Here is a 26990-nt window from a genome sequence, read left to right as displayed (position 1 = left end):
AGCTCTTGTGTGCACCAGAGGCAGTGGGAGTGGCAGGAGGGAGCAGGGCTGTCTTAACAGGAGATTAGGCTTTGACTTAGTTCTGACATGTAGTTAATTTTTCATTTCTGCAACAAAGGATCAATAATAGTATGGAATAATCAGTGGTTACTCAAGCTTTCTTGGTGTCATGTGTCTATCATGTAACTTCTGTTGTTTGAAAAGCAACAAATGTTTTTCTTTACATAGGAGAACATACTCCAGAAGGTAGTCATGACTGCATTTGCTGACCGTACTGTGGTTACAATAGCAGTAAGTACAGTCTCTGCTACTGTTCTAATACACACAAGAATCAGAAGTGCCACATTAGTCAGTTCTTGTCAGTGTTAATAAATGTGTTAATTTGGTCATTAATTTCTTTTAATGCTGTTTTTGAGTGTAAGATTTCTTTTTCCATTTAAACTATTAAATACATAACAATAGGTTCTTAAATGTGTTGTGTGATGTTAAGTCTGATTGTAAAGGCATGTAATATAAGTATTATTGTTTCTCATTTTAGGCTAATTTAAAATACAATATGACTTCGACTACTGTGAAATCTAAGAATAAGTTTCACCAAGCTACATAATCATTTAACTAAGGACAAGTAAAATGGTGTGATAGTACTGCCACCAGATAAAGCAATTATGTTTCAGAATTTAAACAAATAAATGATACTCTTACTAACATTTAAAAATAAACATTCCATCCCTGTCAACAGTGTTTTAATATAAATTCGCTTATTCTTGAAGTGGTTATACAAAGATCTCAGTTATCTATTAAAAACCTGTTTATTGAAGAGATTTGACATGAATCAAAGCAGTTGGCTCAGTAGGTGTGTCAGAAGCAATACGTATCTTTCAGTCCTCTGTTTTCTAAAAATGCACATATTTCAGGGAGGTGAAATAAAGTCATTATACTTCTTAACATTTGAATTAAACACAAGTCAAGAAATCTATGCTCAGGAATCATAAAGTCATACAGCATCTTTTTATTTTCACTTAGCAAACATGTAATAGAAAGCCTGGTTTATGTTATGGTATCTATTTATTGTGTTGTTACAAAAACAGCAAAGGAATAATAAACATGACATTTCCTGATTTCTCTGCATGAAAATTCTGAATTGCACTGCGGTTACATTTATATATCTTTTTCAGTTTGTTTGGGGTAGCCTGAGGAAGTTTTATTAGCCTTTCACTCCCTTAGTGAGTTTTAAACTGCAAAGTTCAAACAAACAGCATTTTGGAATAAGCTTTGGTTTTACTTCCAAATGTAAATGTGGCTTACAGCCCGTGGGTTTATATTCAAAACACTGTAGTTAAAAATATAACGTGAGGCTTTAGGGCGGGTTGGATAGTGTTTGGGTGGGGGTTGTGTCTTTTTTCCTTTTTTTTCCCCCTTTTTTTTTTTTTCTTCCCTAAAGAAAACCATATGTTCTGAATTTGTGCTTAGGAAGAATAGGAAGAGAGTATAGTATCAGGTCTATATTATTATCTGTGTCATTTTACCAGGATGGGCAGCACTGATTGTGTTATACTGAGAGAGATCAGAGAACAAGGGTATCAAGTACAACTGGAATGTGTTTTTTCAGTCCCCTCCCCCTGCCCGTGGACTGGATAAATGTTACAGAAAGATTGCAGCAAAGAGATTTGTAGATGCCATCAGTGATTATTTCATGAAACATCTGGCTAGGAAGCCACAGAAGGAAATACAAGAGTTGTTTTGGTACTGAGGGCACCTAAGATCTGATTAGGAACCTTACAGGGCAAGAGTGACTGTGTAACAGGGAGCACAGTATTCTGAAATTAAATATCCCTGCAGGAGTAATGAAGACCAAATAAAATCCAGTGCAGCTACATTCCACTTTAAAAAATGGAATTCTGTAAAAGTGAGGAGGCTTGCTAGAAACAAAATGCAAAAATAAAAAATGGGGAGCAAGTCGGTAAGCTAAAAGAGGAAGCAAAGAAAATTAAATCTACAGGGATCATGGAAATTACTGAATAATTTTATTCAAAAATCCCAGAGACAATGCATGCTGTTTATTATGAAAGGCTTGAGTAAGGACAGGAAGAAGTTGGTATGGCCAAACAAATAAAAAAGACTGTTAGAAAAAAATAAGGCATTCTTGTAAAAGCTGAACTCATAGTCATGTAAAGAAAACAAAAATTGTCTTAAGTTCTGGCATGCTACATGTGAGAATGCAATCATGCAGGCCAAAAAAATCCAAACCCAGCAACAAAAAAAAACCAAACAGAAGCATGTAAGCAGCTTCTGGAAGCCATCAAAACTAATAATGAATTCATGAAACACTGGGAGCAAAAGGTGTGTCACTCTACAGGGCCATTAGATGATCAGTACTGGAAAGGAAAACTCAGAAAAGTGCTGCAAAAAAAGCTAAATTAATTATTTGCAGTATTCACTGTGAAAAAAACTAGGGAGGTTTCTTCCTAATAAAATAATCAATCGTTAGGGCTCACTAGGAAAAAGGTAGAGAACAAAAAAGAAAACATCATACTACTGTATGAGTTTGTACATACCTTGAATGTTGTGTGTACTTTCAGTCTCCTCATCCCCAGAATGACACATTACAAGTGGAAAATGTTGAGAAGCACAAGAATGATCGGAAGTCTGGAACTGCTCCTTAAGAGCAGCAGCTGTATGGGCTAGGCCTCTTCTGCCTGGAAAAAGAACATAAGGAGATATGAGCAAGGCCTGCAAAATCATGAGGCAAAGGGGGAAGAAGGAGGCATTAGATAAAGCTCTGAGCAGCAAGGCCCAGAGCATACAAAAGGAGGTTCTTGTTCATCCAGTGGGGAGCAGGCCTGGGATAACCTTTACCAAATGAACTGTTTCAAATACAACATTTTTGGAAGCTCAAGAGAAGACATGGGCAAGGCCTTAGAAGAGAGATCTATTAGTTTTACAAATAGACAAACCACACCAAGCTCAGGAACCCCACTGATCTAGATACAGCACAGGACTGGGAGAGCGCAGTACCAAACTTGTGCCCTTTTCCCACTCTTTCTGGCTCCCTTCTTGTGGAAATGTGTGGTGACAGGACAACGGGCAAGGGATGTCATAGTCAGAATTCATACGACTCTTCATACACAAGTATCTATGTGTAATTTAGGTACTTGAATGTCCATGTGGCTCTTGGTCTCTATATTTATCTGCAGTATTTACACAGTAAATTTGGATTAACAGTAGGATAAATAGCCTTAATCAAACTTGATAGGAAAATTAATTTCTGGAAGTCTGTCTTATCTTGTAATACATACACTGAACTGGCATTTTGTTTATTTGTTTTTTCAGCATCGTGTACACACAATCCTCAATGCAGACTTGGTTATTGTCATGAAGAGAGGGGTTATTTTGGAATATGACAAGCCTGAGGTTCTGCTAGAACAAGAAGACAGTGTCTTTGCTTCTTTTGTACAAGCAGATAAGTAATAAAAATAAAAAATGCATTTTAAAGTACAATTGTATTATTTTCTAAAAATGTAAGATACCTGTAAATAAATATTATTTCATAATAAATTGAGATTTTTCCTTTTTAATAAAAAGCGCAATTTTTTGCCATCAGAAGCATTAACGGATTATCCATGTACTTTCCCTTTTTGTATACTACTAGTCTTTATTTGCTACCAAAGAATCATGAAACATAGTTGATAAAAAAGCTACATAGGTGAAATATAACAGGACACACATCAAACAAACATAACCAGCATGAAGTTTTTATGTACCTCTAAAACCTCTACTGTCTTTTTATTAACATGTTATTTTTTGTGTGTCATAGCCCTACTGTAGATAATGCTCATGACTAAATGCAGAAGGAAAAAGTATATACCAAAGGTATTTCTCAAAAACTTGTATCTCTTTTAATCATATTGATTCTGTAAAGCTTTAATATCTAAATATAAAATCTATAAAACTTTTTTTTATATTGTGGTTTATTTATAGTGCCTGTATCTCTTGGTGTCCTGGTTTGAGCCAGGATTAAGCCAAATTTCTTTTTACTGATTTTTTTTTTCTTAAGTAAACTCTTTTTTAAGGAGCACGTTTACCAGCTAGTGGACTGATAACACCTGAATGTTTATAGTTAGTGCTGGGAGACCAAGGACACTTCGCTCTGCTTGCTGAATTTCCTGCTTTGGACACTAAAGGAGCAGAAGAGTCTTACCTACAACACTCCTGTAGAGAGGAGCAGACTACACAGATGACAGAACTGACCAAAGAGACTATTCCATCCCATATATTAAAACAATATAGTCCACGGCTGGTGTCTTGGAAGCACTCTGTCTATCCATCAGCATTGATCCCCAGGCCCGTGCACTCCTGACCCTCACAACCCTCCCCTCAGCTCCTGTCTGCTCTGCCGCTCTCTCCGGCAGCTCCGCGACATTTCAGAACTGCTCCCAGCTCAGGAGATGCCAGGGGAGTTGCTGGGGTGGGGGGAGGCAGTAGGGTTTACTTGTGTATAATTGTACATATTTTATTTTATCATTACTATTTAATTAAAGCTGTCTAGTTTAGTTTTCAATCTGGAAAGTCTCCTTTTTCTCTCTCTCCTTTCCCCACCTGGGTGAGAGGGGGAGGGGATTGAGAGTATTATTGTCACTGGTTTAATCACCAATCCTGAGTGAAACCATGACACTTGATATCTCCTCTAATAGCTTTTAGGAATTAATCACAAGCAGATTTCTTTAGTCTTCCTTAGGCTGCCTCTTCTCTGACCCAATTGTATCGTATTATACTGATTCCAAATGGGATTGAGCCAAACTCCCTCCCAAACTGCAAGGAAGCTAAGAGGAGGCAGGTTGTGATAAAGTATCAGTGTTTAATGCACAGTGTTTCCAGACCACTACAAACATGAATTCATCTGGAAATTATCCCTCCGAGTGTGGTAAATAAAAGAGTAGCCACTGAAATTATCCTAATTTGGGCAGACAACTACTTATCCTTGCCATGTTGATTCATTATGACAGTAATTCCAGAATGTTTTAATTGTTAGGGAATTAGAATGTCAATGACCCAATGGAAGGCTACAAAGAATTTTTTCACCATTATTCTTTTGATAGCAACTTTGGCTTTCCATTAACTTTTGTCCTCTTCCCCTTTTTGAAAAATTCCTAGTACTTTGGAAAATTCCCTCTTCCTCTTTTTTTATACTCTTTAGCCTGCTCAATCAATTTGGAATCTGTTTTTTAAAGGCTCAGTGTTTTCATGGGATATGTGATGTTTTAATGCATTACCTCTAGCACTGCAGCAGAGAGCAAGGAAAGCTGAAGAATTGTTGCTGCTGTTTAAGCAGTTACCAGCTTCACACCATCTGCCCCCTATTACTTATGCAACACCTGAGGGCATCAAACTGGGGCCAGAGAACATATAACCAACAGAAGCATGTAGAACAACAGTAAAAGTGGGAAGTTAGTATCCAGCTATGCAGTGAAATGCATGAGCTCTGTCATTGCCTACTACAGCTGAGGAGAGAAAATGGACAGTTGGGCATTGTCTCTTCCTCTAGGGAATAATTTTGCTGGCAGTGTCAAAAACTAGCTGATGTCTTTTCACCCTGGGTTACCAGGCATCCAAGAGCAAAGAAATGGCAGACAAGTGGCTATCCTTCCAGCACAGCAGAAGGGCACAGTGAGTGCAGAGTAGTGTGTATGCTGTCTCCTAGCTGCCCAGCACTGGTCTAAGGCAGATCTCATCCTGCAAAGGCTTTGGAAAATGCTACTCTGCAGGGCATCTCAAACTCATGCTGCAGAGAGAGATCCTCAGGAGCTTTGCAACTATCCGCAGAAGATCCTAAATCTTAATGGCAAGAGGAGAGAAACAGAGAAGTGAGGTTTCATATGCTGCCTGAGATTTGACACTGTAATTTGGACTATCTCCTATTCCACGAGCTTCTAACAACCTTATCTAGCAAGAGAGTAAAGGAACAGCATATCTCTAAGATGACTCACAGTATTACGAAAGAAGAACTCAAAGAAAAAGTATCAGATGGTTGCAAGGTAAATGGGGCTTATATTTCACAAAGCAGCTTTGCAGGGGAGTCAGCAAGTTGGTTCATATCCAACGATTATGTATCTCTTTAATTGTACCACACTGATGGATAAATATGTGTGAACAGGGAGGCCTCTTAGCGACCACTTGGACAGAATACACTTCACATTTCCTCAGCACAGTTTATCTAGTTTTGTTTATGTGGGGCCAAGTCCCAGGGAGTTTCTGCTCCTAAATCGAAAGGGTTAGTCTTGATAGTGACCTGAAGCAGTACTGAATAAAATTACTCTATGGTGGGAGGCTGACTGCAATTATCTGGGTCATTAAAGCTGTTACCTCAAGATAGGCATTCCAGAAGTCACTACTGAATCAGGCTGACAAATATATTCTGCATGACAATGAAGCATTACTAAGCTAAGTGCTGCTCTAAAATGGGTGCAAGACAGCCCCAAAGCAGCTTTGTCCAGACTTTCATCCCTCCTCTGGGATGGGACTCAGTGCAGTCATGAAGATGTTATTGGAACAGGCTGCACATGGAGATGCAACCAGGCTTTGTTTTATTTATTTATTTATTGCTTTCCAAAATGCTTCCATTATACAGAAAGGTTTTTAGCATTCATCTTCTTGTCTTAGTGTGGCCATTTCATCCTGTTCTACATATTTCAAAAGGAACACTGTTTCCTTGGAAGGCAAGGAAGCACAGCATGCTTGCTACATTAGCCTTCTTCCCAGGTCTGCTCATGCCTTCCCCTGTGGCTTTGTACAACCAACTCCAGTCTCTTTTCTTCTGCCTACCCGCACGTACTGCAAGGTCATTTGTGAGGCTTAATTCATGCTAGGCTAACACTGTGTAGCCTTTGAAAGAAAAGTCTGCTTCTAAAAGCAGAGTAGTACCATAGTGCCAACTAAATTTAAATTGAACATTTAATAGTAGTAACTTCTTTGATAGCCATTAAAATTAGGATAAATCAGGGCAGGGGGAGTTTTGGAATGTAAAACCTATTTTTGTGGGTGGAAAAAATTGCCGCTCATGATTCAACTCTACACAGTGGGATTGTTCATTCCTGTGAGCCCAATTTGTTCAGGAGCTCTTGACACAAATATATTGGCTCACTCAGGAGATCTGTCACTTTTTTCTTTTAAGTATCTGCCACTTGATCCACAAAGACAGGGCTTCTTTTTATTCTGCTCTAGAAATTCTTCAGCAGAAGCTACTTGCTATGCTGTCCCATCTCAGCCAAAAAGTGCTCAGAAGTGAAGAAAAAGAAATGGGAAATAGTCCCAAAAAAAGAACATAAGTGGAAACAAGGAAACACTCTTCTAGCTCTATACAGTTCAGAATTCCTCAAACCAACATGGTGAGTGTATTCATGCAACATTTGCCATAGTAGGCTCCATGGGTCATTCCTAGCACCAGATTGTGAAGCAATTTACCTTTCCCTTTAAAATACTGCTCCCAGACACATTTACTTTTAATTCTACGTTCATGTAATTACCGCCCTCTGGAGGAAAAGCTACAGAATAAGACAACGATTAGAAAAGAGTAAGGAAAAAATGGCATGATAGGCATGACTGTCCAGGACACAGACAAAGTGATACAGAGAAAGGGGAAGTAAGTTAGCTGCTGGCTAAGCTCAGCAGCCAGGTGCCAGAGCACCTTGTCATTTTAGTTTTATTTCTCAAAACAGCAAGAAAGGCAACTCAGAACAAGAGAAAGCATGGAGTACTGGGAAACTGATCCCTCCAGAAGAAACGGTTGTGTTTAGGGACATGCAACTATTCACACATAAAAAGTATAGATAGTCTGAAGTAATAGTAATCATTTAATTACAAGACCTATAATGACTCATCAGAGAGCTCAGAGTGATGACTTAAAAATACTACTATGAAATCCCTAAGTGGGTCACATTAAGTAACTGTAGGTGGTGAAAGTTAATTTCAGTCCTATCTGGCTGGCTCCCAACCATCAACTGGGCAATTGCCTTGCTTACACTTACAGGTAACTGCTAACAGTGTGTATCAAAGCACTCATAGCCAGAACTGAAGGGAAAGTCCACAGACACATACAATTAGAAAAATATAATGATAAATCCACCAGCACTAAAGAAAAATCTCTTAACCATACTGTTCGAGCATGCTTTAGCAACTCAACAACTTTGGTATCTAAACTGTAATAGAAACAAAATATTTAAATCAGAGTAAGCAAGCACATGAATAATAATATTGCTATTTAAACAGTGGAGCTGCCTCATCAGAGCGTTTTTAAATAACTCATCTTGTGACAAAGATACATCCTTGCACGCACGCACACGTATGCACTTATACACATGCAGACATCATCCTGTACACATAGGCTGTAGCTTCCTGCTTCCTTTTGCCATCTCTCCTGGAAATTTTGATGTCTGGAAGTTCATGGCACTGTGGATTAACCATTTGCAGACGTTGCAATATTTACTGCTATTTGGATGTAGACATTTTCCTGGGCAGTCTGTTTACATCCTTTAACGAGCTTGTTCTTTCAGAAAAACCTTCCTTAGTCCGGGCTAAATAACTTCAGCAAATTTTACAAGGGCGAGTAAGTCCCTTTAGTTCCAAGTTTCTGTTTAACCATTATATCCTTGGACTTGGCCTCTTCAAGCAAATTTCCTGCCCCTGCCTGCCTGATTCACTAGTGCTTCCCTCCTACTTACAGAAAGATGCACAGCTCAATTTCAGGGATTTTTTTTTTTTTTTTTTAATTCAAGCTGCCCGTTACAAAAAAGCCCAGCGCCGTTTTGCGTTGTGTTTCACAGAATAATTGCCCAACCTGGAACCACACCACCCCGCGATGTCCGCCCGGCACTGGCAACAAATCTCGCCTTGAACAAATATTTACAAAAACCGGTGCCGGGGAAAGGGGATCGCGCACAACAGCGTGGCCTGAAACCCGACCTCCGCGGGAAGAAAACAAAAACAGAATACCAGCACCAAAACCAACCCAAACCTGAGGTTAAAAGGTCAAGGAAGGCACCCGGCGCCCAGCAGGGAGCGAGGCGGGACTCGGCTCTCCCTTCCCTTCCCTTCCCTTCCCACACGCCGAGAAGCGGCGCCCGCTGCCCAGCGGCCGTTTCGCGGCGGCGCGCCAGGCTCCCCCGCAGGCGCCTGCGGAAACACCTGCGCCCCGCTCGCCCCGCCGCTCCGGGCTCGCCCACGGACCGGTACCGGCCCCGGGACCGCAACAGCGAGGCCGCGACCGGCCCCCCCCCGCCGGAACCGGTGTGTGTGCGTGTGTGTGTGTCTGTGTGTCTGTGTGTGTGGGGCCGGGCTCGGCCGCTGCCGAGCTCGGTGGCGCCGCCTGGTGGGCTCGGCGGGTCCCGCCGCGGCCGCGCTGCCGGGGCCGGCTGCGGCGGGGGCTGCGGCGGCGCCGTGCAACCCGCTCGGCCCCCGCGGCGCGGCCGTCCGCCCCCCACTCCCGCCCCCGGCGGAGCGGCGGCTGCATGGGGCGGCGCTGAGCGGCGGAGCGGCGGCGGGGAGCCATGCTGTCGAGGAAGGGGATCATCCCCGAGGAGTACGTTCTGACCCGGCTGGCGGAGGATGTGCCGGATCATGCCCGGTACCGCGCCCGGGAGAGGCGGGCGCGTTTTGTGGGCAAGAACGGTGCCTGCAACGTGGCCCATAAAAACATCCGGGAGCAGGGACGCTTCCTCCAGGACGTCTTCACCACCCTTGTGGACCTCAAGTGGCCGCACACGCTGCTCATCTTCACCATGTCCTTCCTCTGCAGCTGGCTGCTCTTTGGCATGGTCTGGTGGCTCATCGCCTTCGCCCACGGAGACCTGGACTACAGCACCCGGCTGCAGCGGGACCCTGCAGAGGGGGCCCCGGCTGGCTTTGTGCCCTGCGTGACCAGCATCCACTCCTTCACCTCCGCCTTCCTCTTCTCCATCGAGGTGCAGGTGACGATCGGCTTCGGGGGACGCATGGTGACAGAGGAGTGCCCAGCTGCCATCCTGGTGCTGATCGTGCAGAACATCGTGGGGCTGGTGATCAATGCCATCATGCTGGGCTGCATCTTCATGAAGACCTCCCAGGCCCACCGCCGGGCCGAGACCCTCATCTTCAGCAAGCATGCGGTCATCGCCCTGCGGGAGGGCAAGCTCTGCTTCATGCTGCGGGTGGGTGACCTCCGCAAGAGTATGATCATCAGCGCCACCATCCGCATGCAGGTGGTGAAGAAGACTGCCAGCCTGGAAGGGGAGGTGGTGCCCCTCAACCAGATTGACATTCAGATGGAGAACCCCGTGGGGGGCAACAGCATCTTCCTTGTTTCCCCACTCATCATCTACCACGTGATAGACAAGAACAGCCCCCTCTATGACATCTCGCCCCTGAACCTTCACCACCATGAAGACCTGGAGATCATAGTCATCTTGGAAGGGGTGGTGGAGACCACTGGCATTACCACTCAAGCCAGAACCTCCTACCTGGCCGATGAAATCCTCTGGGGCCAAAGGTTTGTGCCCATCGTGGCAGAGGAAGATGGGCGATACTCTGTGGACTACTCTAAATTCGGTAACACAGTGAAAGTGCCCACCCCTTCATGCACTGCTAGGCAGCTGGAGGAGGACAAGAGCATTATGGACACCATGCCGTTGTCCCCTAAAGGCACAATAAGGAAGAGGTCTGTCAAGCTAAAGCCCAAGTTTACCATAAGTGAAGAGCTTTCCTGATGCCTTTTGACTGGGAAACTCAGTTAGGGCTTTGTGTCTGAAAGATCTCATAAATTCAAAACACTGAGGTGGCCTCTTACTTTTTTTTAAATTCAGGTTGGTAGCACAAGGTATGTTCTGGTGTTATTTATTGTGAGATAAATCTAAAGCTAATTATATTTTTTTAAAGGTGTGTGAGATTTCAAGCAGCACTGGGAGTAGAAGAATCATGTTCTGCAGCTTTAAATTTCAATTCAGACTATTTAATTGCACAATCACTTTGCATTGATTAATCTGCAGGTAATGACATTTTCTCCAAAAAGAGATGTATATTTCTCTTCAGAGACTGCAGTACTTAGAGTCTTGCAGTGTCCGAGAATCAGTAGTTTTTAACAGGTGGTTTTTTTCTAACTTGGACAATCAATATAGCAAAATATTAATAATTTAAAAAGTAGGCCGGATTTAAATTATAGCAAAAAGGTCAGGCAGTGTTATGTATGACAGACAGACCAGAACTGGAAGTGTTAATATATTATACTCTATGTCTCAAAGAAATTAACTGACAGACCTGCTTCATCCCTATTGTATTGTATGGAGTCAGTCCTACCACATGCAGTATGAAAAGTATTTGAATATTTACATTTGTTCATTTAAAAACCCTTTACACTTCCAAAATAAAACATTCAGGAATACCTTTTTGGACTGTACATTTCTGATAGAAAGCAATGCTTTATCTTTAGAAAGAGTAGCAGATAGTACACAACTGAAATTAATTATAAATAGGAAAAATTCTGCATTCTAATTGTCTAAATGAACAGAAGCAACATCCCCACACACGCACACAACAGAGCCACGTGGCAGTAAAAAAAAATATTAATCTCTCCCCTAGGTCAGAGTGAGTTCTGTTAGATAAACCCAGGAATATAAATAGAATTAGATACTTTAAATGAAAGGGAAATGCTGAATGCTGAAATTCTGGCTGCGTGCAGTAAGCAAAATGTTTCACTCCTTTCCCTTTTGTAAAAGAAGCAGATGTTTTTGTGCTTAGGGAAAGGAGGGATGTGTAAGACAGTGTGGTCAGTTCTGGGATGCTGTGTCACAAAACATACTGCTGCTGAGGAAATTATTCCCTTCCTATTTACATCCTGACCTCCCTACTCAGCCAGTGCTTGCCTTGTTTTTTTCAGCTGAGTTTAGGATCTGGTATTTACTAGCAAGCAAGATGGAGCCATGTTCACCCCCTCAGTTCCACCTTGACAACAGGAGCAAGTCCCCTTAGCGCGGTCCTACACAGTCTCTATCTAGGGAGACAGAGAATAACCAACAGCAGCAATTTTATTTCTATGCAGGGTTATTAGGAAATAGCAGCAGCATTAACTGCAGTGTGCTACTAACAGGGAAAACTGCCACTCAAGTAAAAAAAAGATAATGTTGTCCAAGTAAAACCTTGATAAGCATTACAGAACTTATCCAACACCTGCTTACACAAGCTGTGCAGAGAGGCACCGAGTTACTTTCAAACCTAACTATTCAAAGAGCTTATAGATCAAGTTCTTGTATGTTATGTAGTTTTCAACAGACACCTGGAATGATTTCTGTTGGCAATAATATGGCAATTTTTGATGCCTTGTCAGTGTAACAGTATGACAAACTCATTCAAAAATGTGACAAAATGTCCATATCGACTACGGAATATTTTCAGGCATCTATAATAAAATGAAATAATGTTTGGATAAAATAAAAGGTTGTTTTAAAATTATAAAACAGTAGTTATATTTTCAATAATTATGTATTTCAGTTTCATGAAGTCCTGTATCAGCATTATGAGACTGCCAGTTAAAACAATAAATGCCTGTTCAGTTTCCAAATTCCCAATACACCAATACTATTCTGTGAACAGCTCCAAAAATGTGAAGACAGTCAAACTATTAACAAATAGTCAGCAAAGAAAATTTGTAAAGGCATATTTTACATTTGTAATAACAAAAAATCCTATTTTTTAAAAGAGGGAATAATTACGTGCAACTAATGATTAAATTTCTTCTTTAAGACTGAGTCTAATTGTCACATTATTTTCCAGCTTTCCCTTTTATTGCCTCTGTTTCATCACCCATTGGAAGGGCACTTAGAGTAATTTGCATCTCCTTGATGTGTTTGTTCCTTTAAAAGTTCATTGTTCTTTATCACCTGTCACAATACTACTGCTTTATTCTTACAAGAGTCAGATAAAATATTAGAGTTAGCTTTCCAGTGACTTGAAATTGTTGGCTTCTCCTTAGCTTCCTTAGTGCCTCATTTCAGTGTATAAGATATATCTTTAAGGTTCTTGCATAAAACCTCTTCAGCTCTGCTAGCATTTTAAAGCTCTTGTCAATATTTGACCTAAATGTGAAGCAAATTTAGCAGCCCTGCCATGCAACTATTTTCAGGAACTGAAGCAAGCAAGCCTATTTTTTTTTTCCTCAGGGAAATCTGTTCTACAGAGAGGTAGAAATTTGTCTTTGTTCACTGTGAGATGGAAGGGAGGAAACAGCTTGCATTTCCTAGGCTGCTTTCAGGACTACCTTTTATGTAACATATTTTATAAGAATCTGCCTAATTTCTGAAGTCTTGAAATAAATAGGCATCATAATATTATGAATAAGGAAGGATTTGTACTATTAAAATTGCCATATTGATTTATTTCAATCAAAGTGTTGGTGATTTTGAATATGGGGATTCTTGTAATTTTAAATTCTTCTGTTCCTTCACCTTTAAAATACTCAGAAGCATTTCAGGAGCAGAGCAAGGAGGAATAAGTGTATTTATTTTGTACTAGGGATATTACTTTTTTGTAAAGATCTTTTCATTTTGTCATTTACGAAGTGTTTGGCAACACAAATATCTGACATTGTTCTTAATGTGTTACTTATGCTGGCTGCCCCCACTCTCTGTAGGAAGGTTCTGAAGAAGGCGTTGGCGCTATCATTTACATAGAAAGCTCATTGTTCTTAGCAGTGAGCAAATGCTGTGTTTTCCATAGTTGAAGTCCAAAGTTGGTGAGCTTTTCAACTTTTTTTCTTGGCCTATGTCTGCTTTTTGATAGGTGGTATTGCAGCTGGGTCCTGCTGGGGGAAGTGTGCTGTGGCTGCTGCTGCCTCTACCTCTCCACATGTCCTCTGCACAGAAACCAGTGTGCGGGAGGCTGGAGGCTACATGCTCGGGGTTTGCCCTGACCAAGGGGAGGACATGAACCAAGAAGTGGGAAGCTGTAGGTTTTGTAAGGACCCGTTGCTGAGTTTATGGTGCAGCAGAACCAACCGTGTCTATGGGGATTGCCTTTCATGTGCTTCACAGTCTGGAGGCTGTTATCAGTTCGTACTCATAGTTCACACTGTTAGTGCATTCAAAGTGGAGTTTGTTAAGTTGTTTGGATGGACAGAAGGATCACAGAGCTTATTAATCAGAAACAGAGATGGGAGAGCACTGAAATTACATGCCATCATTTTAAAATACTTGTATTGAATGGTGATGAGAACATAGCCACTGGGCATATCAGTTTCATATTGCATTTCCTAATGAAATCAAGTGACATATATATACGAAATTAGAGTATAACAAGGTCTGAGTTTGTCTCCTTATCCCCCAAGGCACATGATAAATCTAGTATTATAGCAGTGTACTTCAGTAGGACAATGTCCTTATAAAATAGATACAAACCAGAAGTGAACTCAAAAAGCTGCATTTAAAGGCAAAAGAGGGTCAGTGACACATTTAAAATCCCCAAGTTACACAGTGGGAAGACAGTATCAAGAAGGAATAAATTATTTTATTTTTAAACCCTTTGCACCAGCAAAGATGTGATGATGCTGAGAGAGCAGAGACCTAAAATGCAGATGTGAGAGGCTGGTGTAAGAGTCTTTCACAAGATCAGGTCTTTCAAGCTTGCGTAGATTAGCAACAGGGTCAATGTCAAAATTCAGTCTGCCTTGTAAGATGAGACTGCAGGCTGGATGTGATCAGTATTGCTCAATCCAGTGGGTAAATATTGCTGCTTGTCGAGCAAGGTACAAGTCACAACAGAACCCTGTTGGAAACAGTGTTAGGAGGGCTTTGTGGTGACTGATTCTTGTGGTTAGTTATTTATTAATAATATCAATCTAACTAATAACTAATGGTTCTTTGAAAACGGAATTTGTTTATTTATGGTTTCCTTCCTCTTCCTTTCTTTGTACACTGTTCGTCTCTAAGGGTAATTATTGTAGGTCTGCTAGCACAGTTAGTTTTGATTCAGGATAAAGCACAAGAGTTCTTTGGGAGATAAAATAGATAATAGAAACACAAACACCTCTGTGAAATTGCCAAGCTTGCAATTTTCACAGTGATTCCTTTTACAGAGCATAGAAGTATCTATTCCTAGGAACTGGATATTAATAAACCACCATAGATTAATCCCTGTTGTTCATTTTGCAGGTCCCTTTGGAAGGGAAAGTGGTTTAGCTCTTTGGGTTTGAGTTGAGGGAGAAGAGGAGGAGGTTCAAAATGACTGCATTTTAGGCTCCCTGGTTGCACCTTTCTCTCTTAATGCTCAAAGTCACATTGGTGTTGCTACTAAAAATGGGCAGGATCAATGCTTTTTGCAGTGCATGTTCCTGTGTGGCCCTGCATTCATCCAGGGCCAGCTGCCCCATTCCAAGGTGGATATCTCAAACCTCAACTGCCCTGGAAGGCAGTAGAAAAATTCCCACCCATTTCAGTAGGTTTATTTATTGAAGGACATAATCTGCCAAGCTGCCGAAAGCATGTGCCTCAGCAGAAAGAGGGATTTGATCAGCACTGCAGACCTAACTCAAGCAAAGCTGCTGTTTGAGGTGAGAAGACTCTTGTGGGAAGGAGGCCTTGGGTAAGCCAGACCAGAGCAGGAGGTGGGATCTGTGCTCAACATGGCTGGTGACCATCTAACTGTCTGTACCAAATGAGTCAGTGTACTATTTTTGATTCAGCAGCAAGAGAAAGATACATGATACAAACCTCCACACCCCCTCAAGGAGAACTATTAAAAGAGCAGAAGACATTCTCAAGAAGCTGCAGATACCGCTACCTCCATCCCGCTCTTAGCACTGCTGGGTGCCTATGGAGGATGATATGCTGCAGGTTTTTCTGGCTTACACCCCTATTTTGACACAGAATGTTACTTTAAAGAATCATCACAGGGCAATGACTCAGTTTAAAAGTAATTTTCAGAAATCAAAACATGCAACCCACTTCAGCACTTGCCTCTGTCAGCCTTTGTGCCTGAATTATTTATTAAGTTTAAATGCAGATGGCAACTCAAGTCAGAAGTTTTCTAACCTGTTCCCTTACTGCAAAGCTGAGCAGTCTTAATCAATCCTGCCTGAACTGGAGGGGGCCCAGAGACTGTGATGCTGGCCCCTAAGAGGAACCTGTCTCTTCTTACCTCCCCTCATGAGAGCTGAAGCCTTCTCTGTCGAGAGGCATTGAGTGTCCCATCCCATCCCATCCTACCTGTCTGCCCCTACTGCTGCGAGGATGGTGAAGCCCTGAGCTGGGAATGTGCTATGGCAGGAGATGGAAGCCACTTTTTCCCTTCCCCAGCTGTTCCTTGTACATTTGCTATTTTAAGTGGCAAATACCTGCTTATTGTTTTGCTTTTAGGCTTTCTCTGCCCAAGAGAGAGTAGGCACTGTGCATAAATAGCATTGTTGTTATTATAGTCATAATAATGTTATTGTTGAGTGGAGCTGAGGCATAGAGTTTGACAGTGAGAATCAGTGCCAGCACCAGGAGCCATTGACTTCAGTGAGCTTCAAATCAGGCCCCTATCTTAAATCCCAGGCCTTTAAATCCAAGAGAGTTTGCCAGGGAGTTCATTAGCACCAGGATTTTCCTCATAAGGTTGAGCACTATTAGGTTAATGTGGCAGGCAGCTGACCCAAATAGTGCCTGATGGTGCCTTTGCTGAAACAGTGATGCTGTTCCCCATGTTTCACGTTGAGTATCTCCTCGGAACTTCTTCCTGTGCCTTGTAAGTAAAAATCTTGTTTTATTTCCTTCTCTGTAGTATGAATGGATGTGGCCCTTGTGCATGTTGTATAATCCTATATGCTGAGGCATTGGAATGACTTGAATGTTTATGTTGTGGTCTGAGATCAGCTTGTTCTGTTTGTCAAGTACCTGAAAGGAGTTTGTAGCGAGGTGGGTGTTGGACTCTTTTCCCAAGTAACAAGTTATAGGATGAGAGGAAATGGCCTCAAATTGTACCAGGGGAGGCTTAAATTGGAACAGCTTCTGTAGGTAATATTGCAGTAAGTTTTGACCCTGAGAATAAAGAAGCTGCCCTATGCAGCTACTCCCAGTGATGTTTTCGGAGGTGGGTGTGGTGATCACTGAATACACAAGGGTGGATTGCTTTGAAAGAACTAATGGCTGGTTTCAATAACTATGGAGAAAGCTCATGGTTGCTGAGAATTAATCTAGAGTTATAGGTGTTAAACAAATATTTTTGCAAAGGCAGTATCTATTTTTAGAAATATCTCTGTAAGAAGTTGCCATTATTTTATCGCCGATTTTTTTTCTATTAAGAGTTGTCTGGACATCCATAGCTAAAATCTTTACACTTAGAATTCACCTGCCTTACTAAATGGGTGCATTGGATAGTGATATTTGATCATTTAGTTTGAAAGGTGGTTCTTCTGTGTTTCCTTTTTAAAATTGCAGCAAAGTTGTTATTCCTTTGATATATTTTTATAGCCTATGTTGTTCATTACCGTACATAGCCTGCCTGCAGAGTATGTCACTTCTCTTCTGTTCTTGAACAGCACCTATTTAAGGAAAAAAATAAAATAAGAAGTTCCACAGCAGGCCATAGCCCCGTGACCCACTCTTAAATTACATTACTACCATTCAAGATGTTTCAATGATATCGCAAGTGTTTCTACTGTTACGCACAAATCTGTCTTCACTGAAGAGCATCTGTTTCCTTTAAGTGGAGCTCAATCGAGTTTTAAAATGTAGGTTTCCTCAAAAGTTTCATCTTCAGTAGAAGCCTCACATTTGATCCTAGGTTTTTGCTTTGCTTTTCTGTTTTGCAAGTTACACAGGAGATGAAACCAGATCCATCCTCACAGTCCTTATTTTCTACATCTTCAATTAGGAATAGACCCTTAAACCAGGTAACTAAACCTACACTGTTTCTGTTCCTTCCGGATACATAGTACCCACATCCACTCTAGCCTTCGGGTGTGGAATAATATACTTTATCTTCAAAGTGGTAACTGCTTCTTGGCTAGATGGACCAGGGTCTTTCATTTTATTTTTTTCGGAGGGACGAGGATAAAGTTCTTGGCACAAAAGCCACTCCATAAATGTGTCATGTTGGCTGAGTGGTTTGTGTTCTACTATTAAAACTCCAGTTACTCATTTCACTGGTGTCCCATAACATTAAATAACTACCTGAAGTACTATAAATGTATGACTCCCTGCTGGCTTTTTCCCCTTGTTTGGACTTGGCCTTGAGCAGGCCCAATGTGAAACTATCATGTGTTCAAAAACTATCACTGTGAACCTCTGCCTGGACTGCCATGAGATCACTTACTGCCTCCTTCAGGTGGCTTCCATAGCAAAGCAGGTTTTTGTTTAATAACTACTAGTACTAACTTGGGGACAACTTTTTTTGGTGGTGGTGAACAGTCCATATCCTGCCTGTTCCACATCTACATACACATAGCTGATCCCAAACCTGGAGTCCTGTAGGTGATACAGGGGCATGCAGCTGCTGCATAAGCTATCCTGTCAATTTTCATACCTTCCAGTAATGATTGGCTGCTCAGAATCCTGCTCAGAAATTATATTATCAGAATGGGCATTATAGTTTGGTTCTGTATTAAAACTAGCACTTTAAGGGTTCTGTGTAGCTCTGGTTTGCAGCCAGAGACAGCTTTTCAGCAGCCCTTTTGGCTTCTTCTACAACGAATGAAGAAACAAAGCAATTCAAAGTAGTAACAAACTTATACTGATCTATCATAAAGGGAGTTAATGTATCCATAGAAAAGTCCACAATCTTGTATTAAAAAGATTGCCAAATTTACACCAATCCACATAATTTTTAGTGCTATGTTCTCGTTACTCAACATTCAGTTGTGACTGGTTTTCACATTGACTCTCAGAGAAAATACTCCAAAGCGTGCTAAATTCTACAGATGTCTTTTTACTGACTTAAAGAATTTGGATGCAGTTCAGAGAATGCCTGAGTGAAATGGTGTGCTGGCATTCATCTTTCATTCATTTTTCTGAAACAGTTTAAATAAAAAAAATTAATGATCAGCATTAGTTGAGGGGTTTGATTTGATCCTTAGTGAGTTATAAGGGAAAAGTTATTTTGGTTATTTTTTAAAGTTTACGGTGTATCTATAGCTCATTCAGTGCCTAACTGTGGGATGGAAAATTCAATAATTTCCACATTATTCTGATATATAGAAATACTTCCTTAAAGATAGACCCTCCTTTAGGTAAGACTCTGATACCTCTAATAACTCTGTAGGGTTTCTTTTCCTGCTATCCAGACACACTAAAAGAAGCTTAAGTATTTGCAAGCTAGTATCCACATTTAAACTAACTTCTAAGGGATAACAAACAATAAGACAACAATACAGTTTCACAGAATCTTAGGGGTTGGAAGGGACCTTGAAAGATCATCTAGTCCAACCCCCCTGCCAGAGCAGTGTCCTAGAGCACATCACACAGGAACATGTCCAGGCAGGTCCTTCTCTTCTCCAGCAGAGAAGGAGACTCCACAACCTCTCTGGGCAGCCTGTTCCAGTGCTCTGTCACTCTCACAGTAAAGAAGTTTTTCTCTGATGTTTACATGGAACCTCCTATGTTCCAGTTTGCACCCATTGCCCCTTGTCCTAGTTTACTCTCTAGATCTTGTTCTACACAGTGCTGAGGTGCTGGATGAAAAACCTCATATCTTAATGTTTGAATATTGTCAGATGCCTTTGGAGAGAACAGTAGTTTGCTCATACCAAAAATATAATCCTAATCCATTTTATCTGGTACTAGTTTTTATGGCTTGATTGGCTTTGGGTAACTCTATCCAGCGTTTGTGGCTCAGAAACATAGACACACACACACACCTCTTGATCTCAACAGGTAAAAAATGTGATATGGAAAGTTCAAGAGAGACAGTTTTATTGAGTGTGCTTTGTGTAGGAATGTCTTGTATCTTGGATACAAGAGGATACCTTGCTAAAGCAAGAGAGAAAGTCTTCCATAAAAAAGCTGCTGCAGTAAAACCCTCCTGGGACACTAAGCCAGGAGTGATTTATTACAGAAGAAAGAATTGCAACAGAAAAAAAAAAATATGCCTGCTGTTCTTTAGGTCCTCAGTACCTGGACTCAGTAAGACACTGCACTTACCTATGTGGATACATAGTGTGTCATGCTGCATATAATAGAGAAATTGTGCCCTTTATTAAAGGGTGTGGGTTTTTTCCTTTCTGACAGCAAGAATAAGAACAAAATATGAGTCCTATCAACCTGTCAACAATTAAGCACTCGTCTCAAGCAGCCCATTTACCATTACCATCACTTCCACCAACAAAAATATTCTGTTACTTAGCTACAAAATCAGAGAAAGATCTATAGTTTGATGTCAAACAAGTTGAGAAGTAAAACCTGGACAAGGGTTTGATGCTAACACTTCTCAGAATCAATTATAAAATATATACTGTTTTCTCATCACTATAATTTTACAGCAGGGTTAATATGAAATTACATCTTGTGGTTGAGAGGGGAGAGGGAAAGTGACATTGCTCCCGTCAGATGGATTGTCTCCTGGAAAGAAAACTGCTGATGGAATAGCTGGATTAAATATAACAGAACCTCAATTTTTGTCTTTTATTTCTTTACCAGGCACTTTACTTTGAAGTAATTTCATAGTGGGGAGTATAACATTCTTCATTTGTTTGAAATAAAACAATTCAAGGAAAGCAAAAATCCAAGCATAAATTCAACCAATTTTTTCTCCACTTTTATAGAGAGTCTCATGGCAAAAACAACTTGCCAAGTGAATATATCTACTGCAGCACTCAGCAAACTAATTCAATAGCAAGCCACAACCAGGGTCTCCTGGGGGTCGATCTTGCCAGCACCATGACTTGTAAGTTACACCTTCCTGTCCCAAATGATTCTGTACACCTGAAACGAAATTATTTTTCCCCTGAAGTGAGATCAAATAGTGTTCTTTACTGCCCCTAAAGTGAAAGGACCCATAGATGTATTATACATACCTGGAAGCCTTAGAAATATCTTTTGTGATGGGTTTCTCCAGGCTTTGTACATTACTTTCAAAGTTTTGTTTTTGTTTTTTTTTTTTTTCCTCCCCCCAAATATGAAAGCTGTAGGTGTTATCTGAAGCACAGATTGAAGTAGAAGCAGTCACCTGAATTGTCTGACAGCTCTTATCTGATGTTATCCTTCGTTATATCCTCCTCCAGTAATCACTGGATTTTAATCTCTTCAGGGCAGAAATCACTAACTTTGTGCATATACAAACACAGAGAGGTGTTCTAGTACTCACCAATGCTAGATAAACAAGGGTGTGAAAAGGAGGTAAAATAACTTGATTATTTAGCTCTTTATAGCCTTGGTATTTGTATATTTGGTTATTTATACAGGAAGCAAGAGGGATCCAGTCTCAATGAGGAATGCAATAAATATGAGAAATAACATTCTTTTGACAGCTTAAACACAACAAACCACTAGTCCTCTGGATATGAAAATGTGCTTAGTTATAATAATTTAGTACTTGTTCAGCTACAGGGCTTCTGTATAACAAAGGTAACACGTAATTATACATTTTATTATCTTTTCCCTGGTTTATGAAGTTCCCAGTTCCCCTTTGCTGGTCATCCTTGCGATCCCCAAAACAGATATGTCAGCACAATTTAAAAGGTGGTGAATTATGGAGTTCAAGTGCTTTCTCTGCTGCAGGAGAAAGAATCTATTTCCGTTCTTGTAAATCATCATTGTCATCCTATTAAAAATACTTCTTCAGGAAAATACTCCACAAACTCCAAGAGCTCTTCTTTCCAATTTAACCTTTTTGTTTGTTGTTTGGTTGTTGTTTGTTTTGGTTGTTTGTTTTGGTAAGAGTTCCTTAGAAGGAGTTCCTAAGAAATAAAGACCACCAAGTCTGCTCAAGGAATTAGGCTTGCTGATATCCAGTGGGGTAGGCAGGAATACAGATGCTGTGGACACACTGAAGTTCTCAGACTACCTGTTTCTCAAGCTGAAAATAAACCTCAAGCTAGATTTAGAACTGTATGTGGAACATTTTTGTGTGTGTGCATTGGTTTCCCAGGGCAGTGTTGTGTAGATGTCTCGCATTGGGACAAACAGATGTGGGTGGGATTCTTTTATTCTTTTTAATACTCTGTTGAGATAGTTCATGGCAAAACCTGTGAAATCTTATCAGGAGCAGAACTTTTGTTTCTTCTTAGATTCACTCCTCTATTTCTGTCATGTCTATGCATATAAATCCTGGACGTCCGGGACACGGCTGCACTAAGCTCACTCCAGAGCAGACTCCGAGTGAGTCTGATTCATGGCAGAGCTGAAAAAGTTTTAAAGGCAGTTTGTCCTCTCCAGATGTTTTCTTGTGTACCAAAGAGGAAAGCATAAATAAACATACTGCCCAAAGAACACAGGATAAAAGGTCTGAGATAATAGGATTTTCTTGTAACACTCTTTGAATGTGTAACTTCAGCACTGAATGGCACTGGGTGGCCCTGTGAGTGGAATTTAGTTTTTCTTTGTAATACAGTTTGTCTCCATCAGCAAGAGACCCTTTGTTTTTAACTTCAGCATTTGTGAAGGATCCTTCTGAGTACTACTCATCGTCTTAATACCTAAAGAGTTTGATTGCCTCAAGAGAGAAGGAATGGACTCTGCAAGTTAAAGTGAGCAACTGAGAGTTGTTGGCATGTATGTTAAACATTGCACTGCATCCAGTGATGGAAGGGCTAAAAAGTAAATCACTGGACTTATTCAAATTGTATCAGTATATGATACAGCACTAAAAGGTGCTGATTGCCAACCCCACCCCTGCACCCACCCCTAAGATACTGACTAACGTGAGCTCCAGAGAAATCTGTTATGTGCTAGAAGCACATAACATGGGCAAAAAGGAAAAGGTTAGGGAAGGATGGGTCTTACAGTTGCATCCAGTGCAACTGGGAAATTCTCCTGAAGAAAAACAAAGGATGTGTTTGAACAGTAGTTGCTTCCCCAGTTGGAGAGATGTGGGGACTGTGACAACCAGTTTGAGAGATAAAGCTGCCTTTTGTGAGTAAAAAGTGCCTTCTCTGGGGAAATGGTTTCCAGACATCTTAAATAAGATCTAGGGAAATATTTTGCATCCTCTTGGTTCCTGAGGGCCTATGAGGGAAATTACCAGCTGTTGGAGAACTGAGTGTTGTGATTAAGACAGCTATTTGGACAAAATATGTAGTATTACTAAGAGCAATTCCATGTGAGCATATAGGAGTAACTGCGTATTCATGTGAAGGTACCTGGGTTACAAGAAATGCCTGAGAGCTCTGGAGACAAAGAACACCCATCCTTGTAACTGTGAGATAAAAATCTCTGAGTCCTAAAGTGCATTCTTGCTGTGAAAAATTTTCTAGTTTAACACCAATTGTAGCCCTACTAAGTGTTAAGTCCAGACAGCTATTGTCTTCTAGAAATCAAACCATACCCTCTCTGCCTGGAACAGCAGTTTGCATACCTACAGCAGTCAGTGGTGTTGTCCACTCCAGAGAATGCCATTTCAGAATGTCATAAATTGTTTCAATGGAAAGCTCTTCCCTGCTGTGCTCATATGCACTTGGAGAAGCATGAACAGTGCATGGAGCCATGAAAGTGCCATTCTCTTCTATGGGCACCTGAAACTGAAAAGCTTTCAGATCATCCTGGTTCTTTAGCATAATTGCTTTTTCTTCTCTTTCAGTGTTACCTTGTGTGTTGTACCTTTCTCTTTGGTGGATACAGTGTTTATGGTTTGGGATGAAAACTATGCTTCAATTTGTTGTGGGGTTTAAAAAAAATTTAAAAAATGTTCTGTGCACACTCGGTGCAACCCTGGCTTTGTCCTGAGGAGCCCAGGGGACATCTGAAACATTTTGGACATGTCTAGACTGAAATATGAGCCGTGACAAAGTATGTATAAGCTGGCAGAGATCAAGTGGCTATGATGCCAACTGGTGGTCCCTGGCCCTCAGTGAGGCTGGTGCCCTATAGGCAGGCAGACAGCCCTGGGATCCAGCCTGAGTCCAGCCAGTGCAGGTCTGGTGCCACGTATCAGCACAGACAGGTTGATGCTCCCCAGCCTGCCTGCAGCCACCACAGCACCACAGGAAACCATGGCTTTTTAGTAAATGGGACCAAAAGCATTTGAACATTGCTTTTGGGAGCAGTGACTAAAGATCATAAGAGTGGTAAGGAGTATTCCAGTGCTGGCTGTCATCACTCATCTCTCCTGTTAGCCTTAGAGTTAAATAATTTGCAACAGTTTTCAACGTAGAAATTGTACTACAATCAAAATAGAAATAGATGTTTGAAACCACTTACGTGGTTTATAGTACTTAATGAACAGGAAAGCAATCAGTCCAAACAAAAGACATACAGCCGATTCTAAGACTGAGCCAACTAAAATGCAACTTGGGAGCTGTAAATAATTAATAAATAACTAATTGCTATTCTGATAATACTGTAATAACCTGGAGATTGAACTAAATCTACCCATCGGGGCAGATGAGTGGCTGGTTACTTTTCTTGTCTGAGTACTGTAGACACAGTAGAAAGTTAAACTACAGATAATTTTTTAGACTAGGAGTACTATGTGATTTATTAATTTCTTGATAATGTTATAGTACTCAGTAAACATTTCCAGCACTTGATTTTCCTCTTTCTTTGCTAAAAATAAAAAAGGGTATTTAGACGAAGAATAATAAAACTACTGTAGTTGGAAATGAGCCATGGATTTATGTGTAGTGAGCAGCATAACATTGAACACAGGCAATTAAACTAGAGATAGAGGGAAAATGACCAAAATCTTCAGGTGTGCCTTGATAACAGCACCCTGTTCTTTCATCTCGGTTCTGATCTTTAACATCCTGATTTTTATCAGTTTGCTTGGCTATTCACTAGTGCTTTCCAGGTAGCTTCACATGAGTGAACTAGCCTCCTAAGTTGGCTCTAATAAATGCTATTTTACCTGTAGAATTTCTATGGTGGAAAAAAAAAAAAAAAAAAAAAAAAAGTTGATATAAAACAACTTATCTGCCTCCAAAGAAGCTATTCCTTGAGCAGCATCAGGAGTGACAGTGAGTTGGCATTGATATAATCCTGTTTTCTCCAGCTGTATTTTTGACAGAAATAGTGCAGTGTTGCCATGTTTTATTTCACTACCTAACATGTAGAATTCTACTCTAGGTGGACTACCATTTCCAGCTATAAATGTAAACAGTATCTTTTCCTGGTCAGTATTTTGGGTTTTTAAACACAAAGTGATTTTTAGGTTGTTGTTATCCAGTTGTGGTGCACTTGGAGATCAAGCACGGTACAGAGGTGTCCGTGTTCAGAGAGAGCATCATTACCTTAGTGATCATTTGCACTTTCAGGGTCTCTTCCAAAGGAAATAACACAATGTAAGAAATACATTCTTGTAAAAAAAATTAAAATAATAAAAAAACCCAAGCCCTTTTGAAATACGGCAGCTTTTTTTTGGCTTTTGAGGGATCATTCAGTTTTCAGCATCCTATTTTATTATGTAACAACTCTGCTTCTTAGTTAGTTTCTAAAAAGGCTCAGGAATTCGTCTTAAGACTCCCTCTAGTGAAGAAACGGTATGCAACTCTATGTGCTGATCCTGTGAAAAATCGTTGAGTTATAATAGATGTGTCACTTCTCCATGCTATTAACTGCACTGGCAAGGTGTGCACAGCCTGTAGAATAGACATGGGCTCAGGAATTTCACTCATTGTGACTGAAGTATCTGGTGTCTTCCTGTGACTGTGGAAATTTCCATTCATACAAGTTCGCATAGGACTCTACATCACGGCTGGATAACTCATGCCCTCCCACTAGGTGGGCTCCCAGTTCATGCAGTGGGGTCACTTGGTATGATGCCTAGTGGATGTGGAGGGATGCCTGCCCCCCAAGCCTGCTTTCTCCACTGTCTCTGGTGGTAGGGAACACAGAAACTGACCACTTCTCCATGTAGTGTTAACAGCAATGATATGGTAGTGGGAGATGGTGTGAAATGAGATATTAGAGGGGAATATCATATGTGTATTGTATACACCATCACCTTCTATAACACGGGGATGGCTCTAGGGGAGGTTTCTCAGAAGATACCAGATGTGAGCCGTTACGAGCAAATACAGATTGTTTGCCACAGAGACTGAACAGCAGTCAAACAGCTGCTTGAACTGATGGAAAAGGTACAAAGAAAGGAGAGGTCAGCTTTGGAGTGCTGCTCTGTCCCTGCATTTTTCACTGAAAAACATACCAGGTTTAGAAACTTGGGTATCTCTGAAACAAATTACTTTCCCTCACTGATACTGTACTTTACTACATAAGCAAGTATGCAGGTTTAGTATAGTACTGGATAGTATATTATAAAAAGTGTTACAATTGGATACAAAGTGATTCTGGCAAGTATCAGGCATTATAAATATTAATAACATATTTAAGGCATTAGAAAACATTAGGGGAACTATAGATGGGTTTGATATTTGCTGTCTGTGGGTATGTAAATAATAGGCCTCGAGTTAGTTCCCCATTTCCCATTATGTGAAAAAATCCCAGTTTATTTTTAGAAATGTACCTAGTGAGTGTTGCTATGTTTTCAGATGGGACTCGCATTTCACTACCATAGCACAACTACCTCTTGATTTCAGTAACAGATATTGAAGGATGTAAATGAGAAAGTACTTCTGGGGGTCAGCCTTAGAGACAGCTCCCTGCTTCTGCTAACTACTTTCGCCTAAACTGCAAAAGGACGATCCATAGCTTCACTTCTTTTCAAAATGCCACCACACATCCATTGTTTTTCTTAATCAAGATGTATTTCAAAATGAAGGTCTAAAGCGGCTGGATAGGGCACCACATCCTATGGATCTCCCTAAGGGACACATTGTCACAGCCACTCCAACATCCTGAAGTGGCCACCACCTCACTTTGATGGCAAAACCTGCAAGCAAAGCGAAACTAACC

General features: G+C 40.8%; 2 protein-coding genes across 3 annotated transcripts in view; both read left to right on the top strand.

Annotated features, from left to right (window-relative positions):
- Positions 1 to 4558, top strand: part of ABCC8 (ATP binding cassette subfamily C member 8) — an 80174-nt gene extending 75616 nt beyond the window's left edge. The window contains exons 38-40 of one of the 2 annotated variants that reach the window (XR_007889584.1): positions 229 to 291; positions 3331 to 3870; positions 4055 to 4558. Coding sequence is in view for 1 of the 2 variants with exons in the window: in XM_051620378.1 (XP_051476338.1) it covers positions 229 to 291; positions 3331 to 3468 (201 nt within the window). In the remaining variant the exon portion in view is untranslated. Of the gene's footprint in view, positions 1 to 228; positions 292 to 3330 lie in introns of both variants that reach the window. The other variant, XM_051620378.1, reaches the window with a different exon arrangement.
- Positions 4559 to 9389: 4831 nt separating this feature from the next.
- KCNJ11 (potassium inwardly rectifying channel subfamily J member 11) lies at positions 9390 to 12767 on the top strand. Its single transcript, XM_051620379.1, has one exon. It carries the CDS (start codon positions 9540 to 9542, stop codon positions 10731 to 10733), a length of 1194 nt encoding a protein of 397 aa, XP_051476339.1. The 5' UTR covers positions 9390 to 9539; the 3' UTR covers positions 10734 to 12767.
- The last annotated feature ends 14223 nt before the right edge of the window (positions 12768 to 26990 follow it).

Source organism: Apus apus, chromosome 5, assembly GCF_020740795.1.
Source record: "Apus apus isolate bApuApu2 chromosome 5, bApuApu2.pri.cur, whole genome shotgun sequence".
Taxonomy (NCBI): domain Eukaryota; kingdom Metazoa; phylum Chordata; class Aves; order Apodiformes; family Apodidae; genus Apus; species Apus apus.
Note: the sequence above shows the minus strand (reverse complement) of the source record. Positions and strands in the feature narration are given on the sequence as shown.

Coding starts and splice junctions, on each gene's coding strand:
- KCNJ11 (XM_051620379.1), top strand. CDS start 9,540: ATGCTGTCGAGGAAGGGGATCATCCCCGAGGAGTACGTTCTGACCCGG.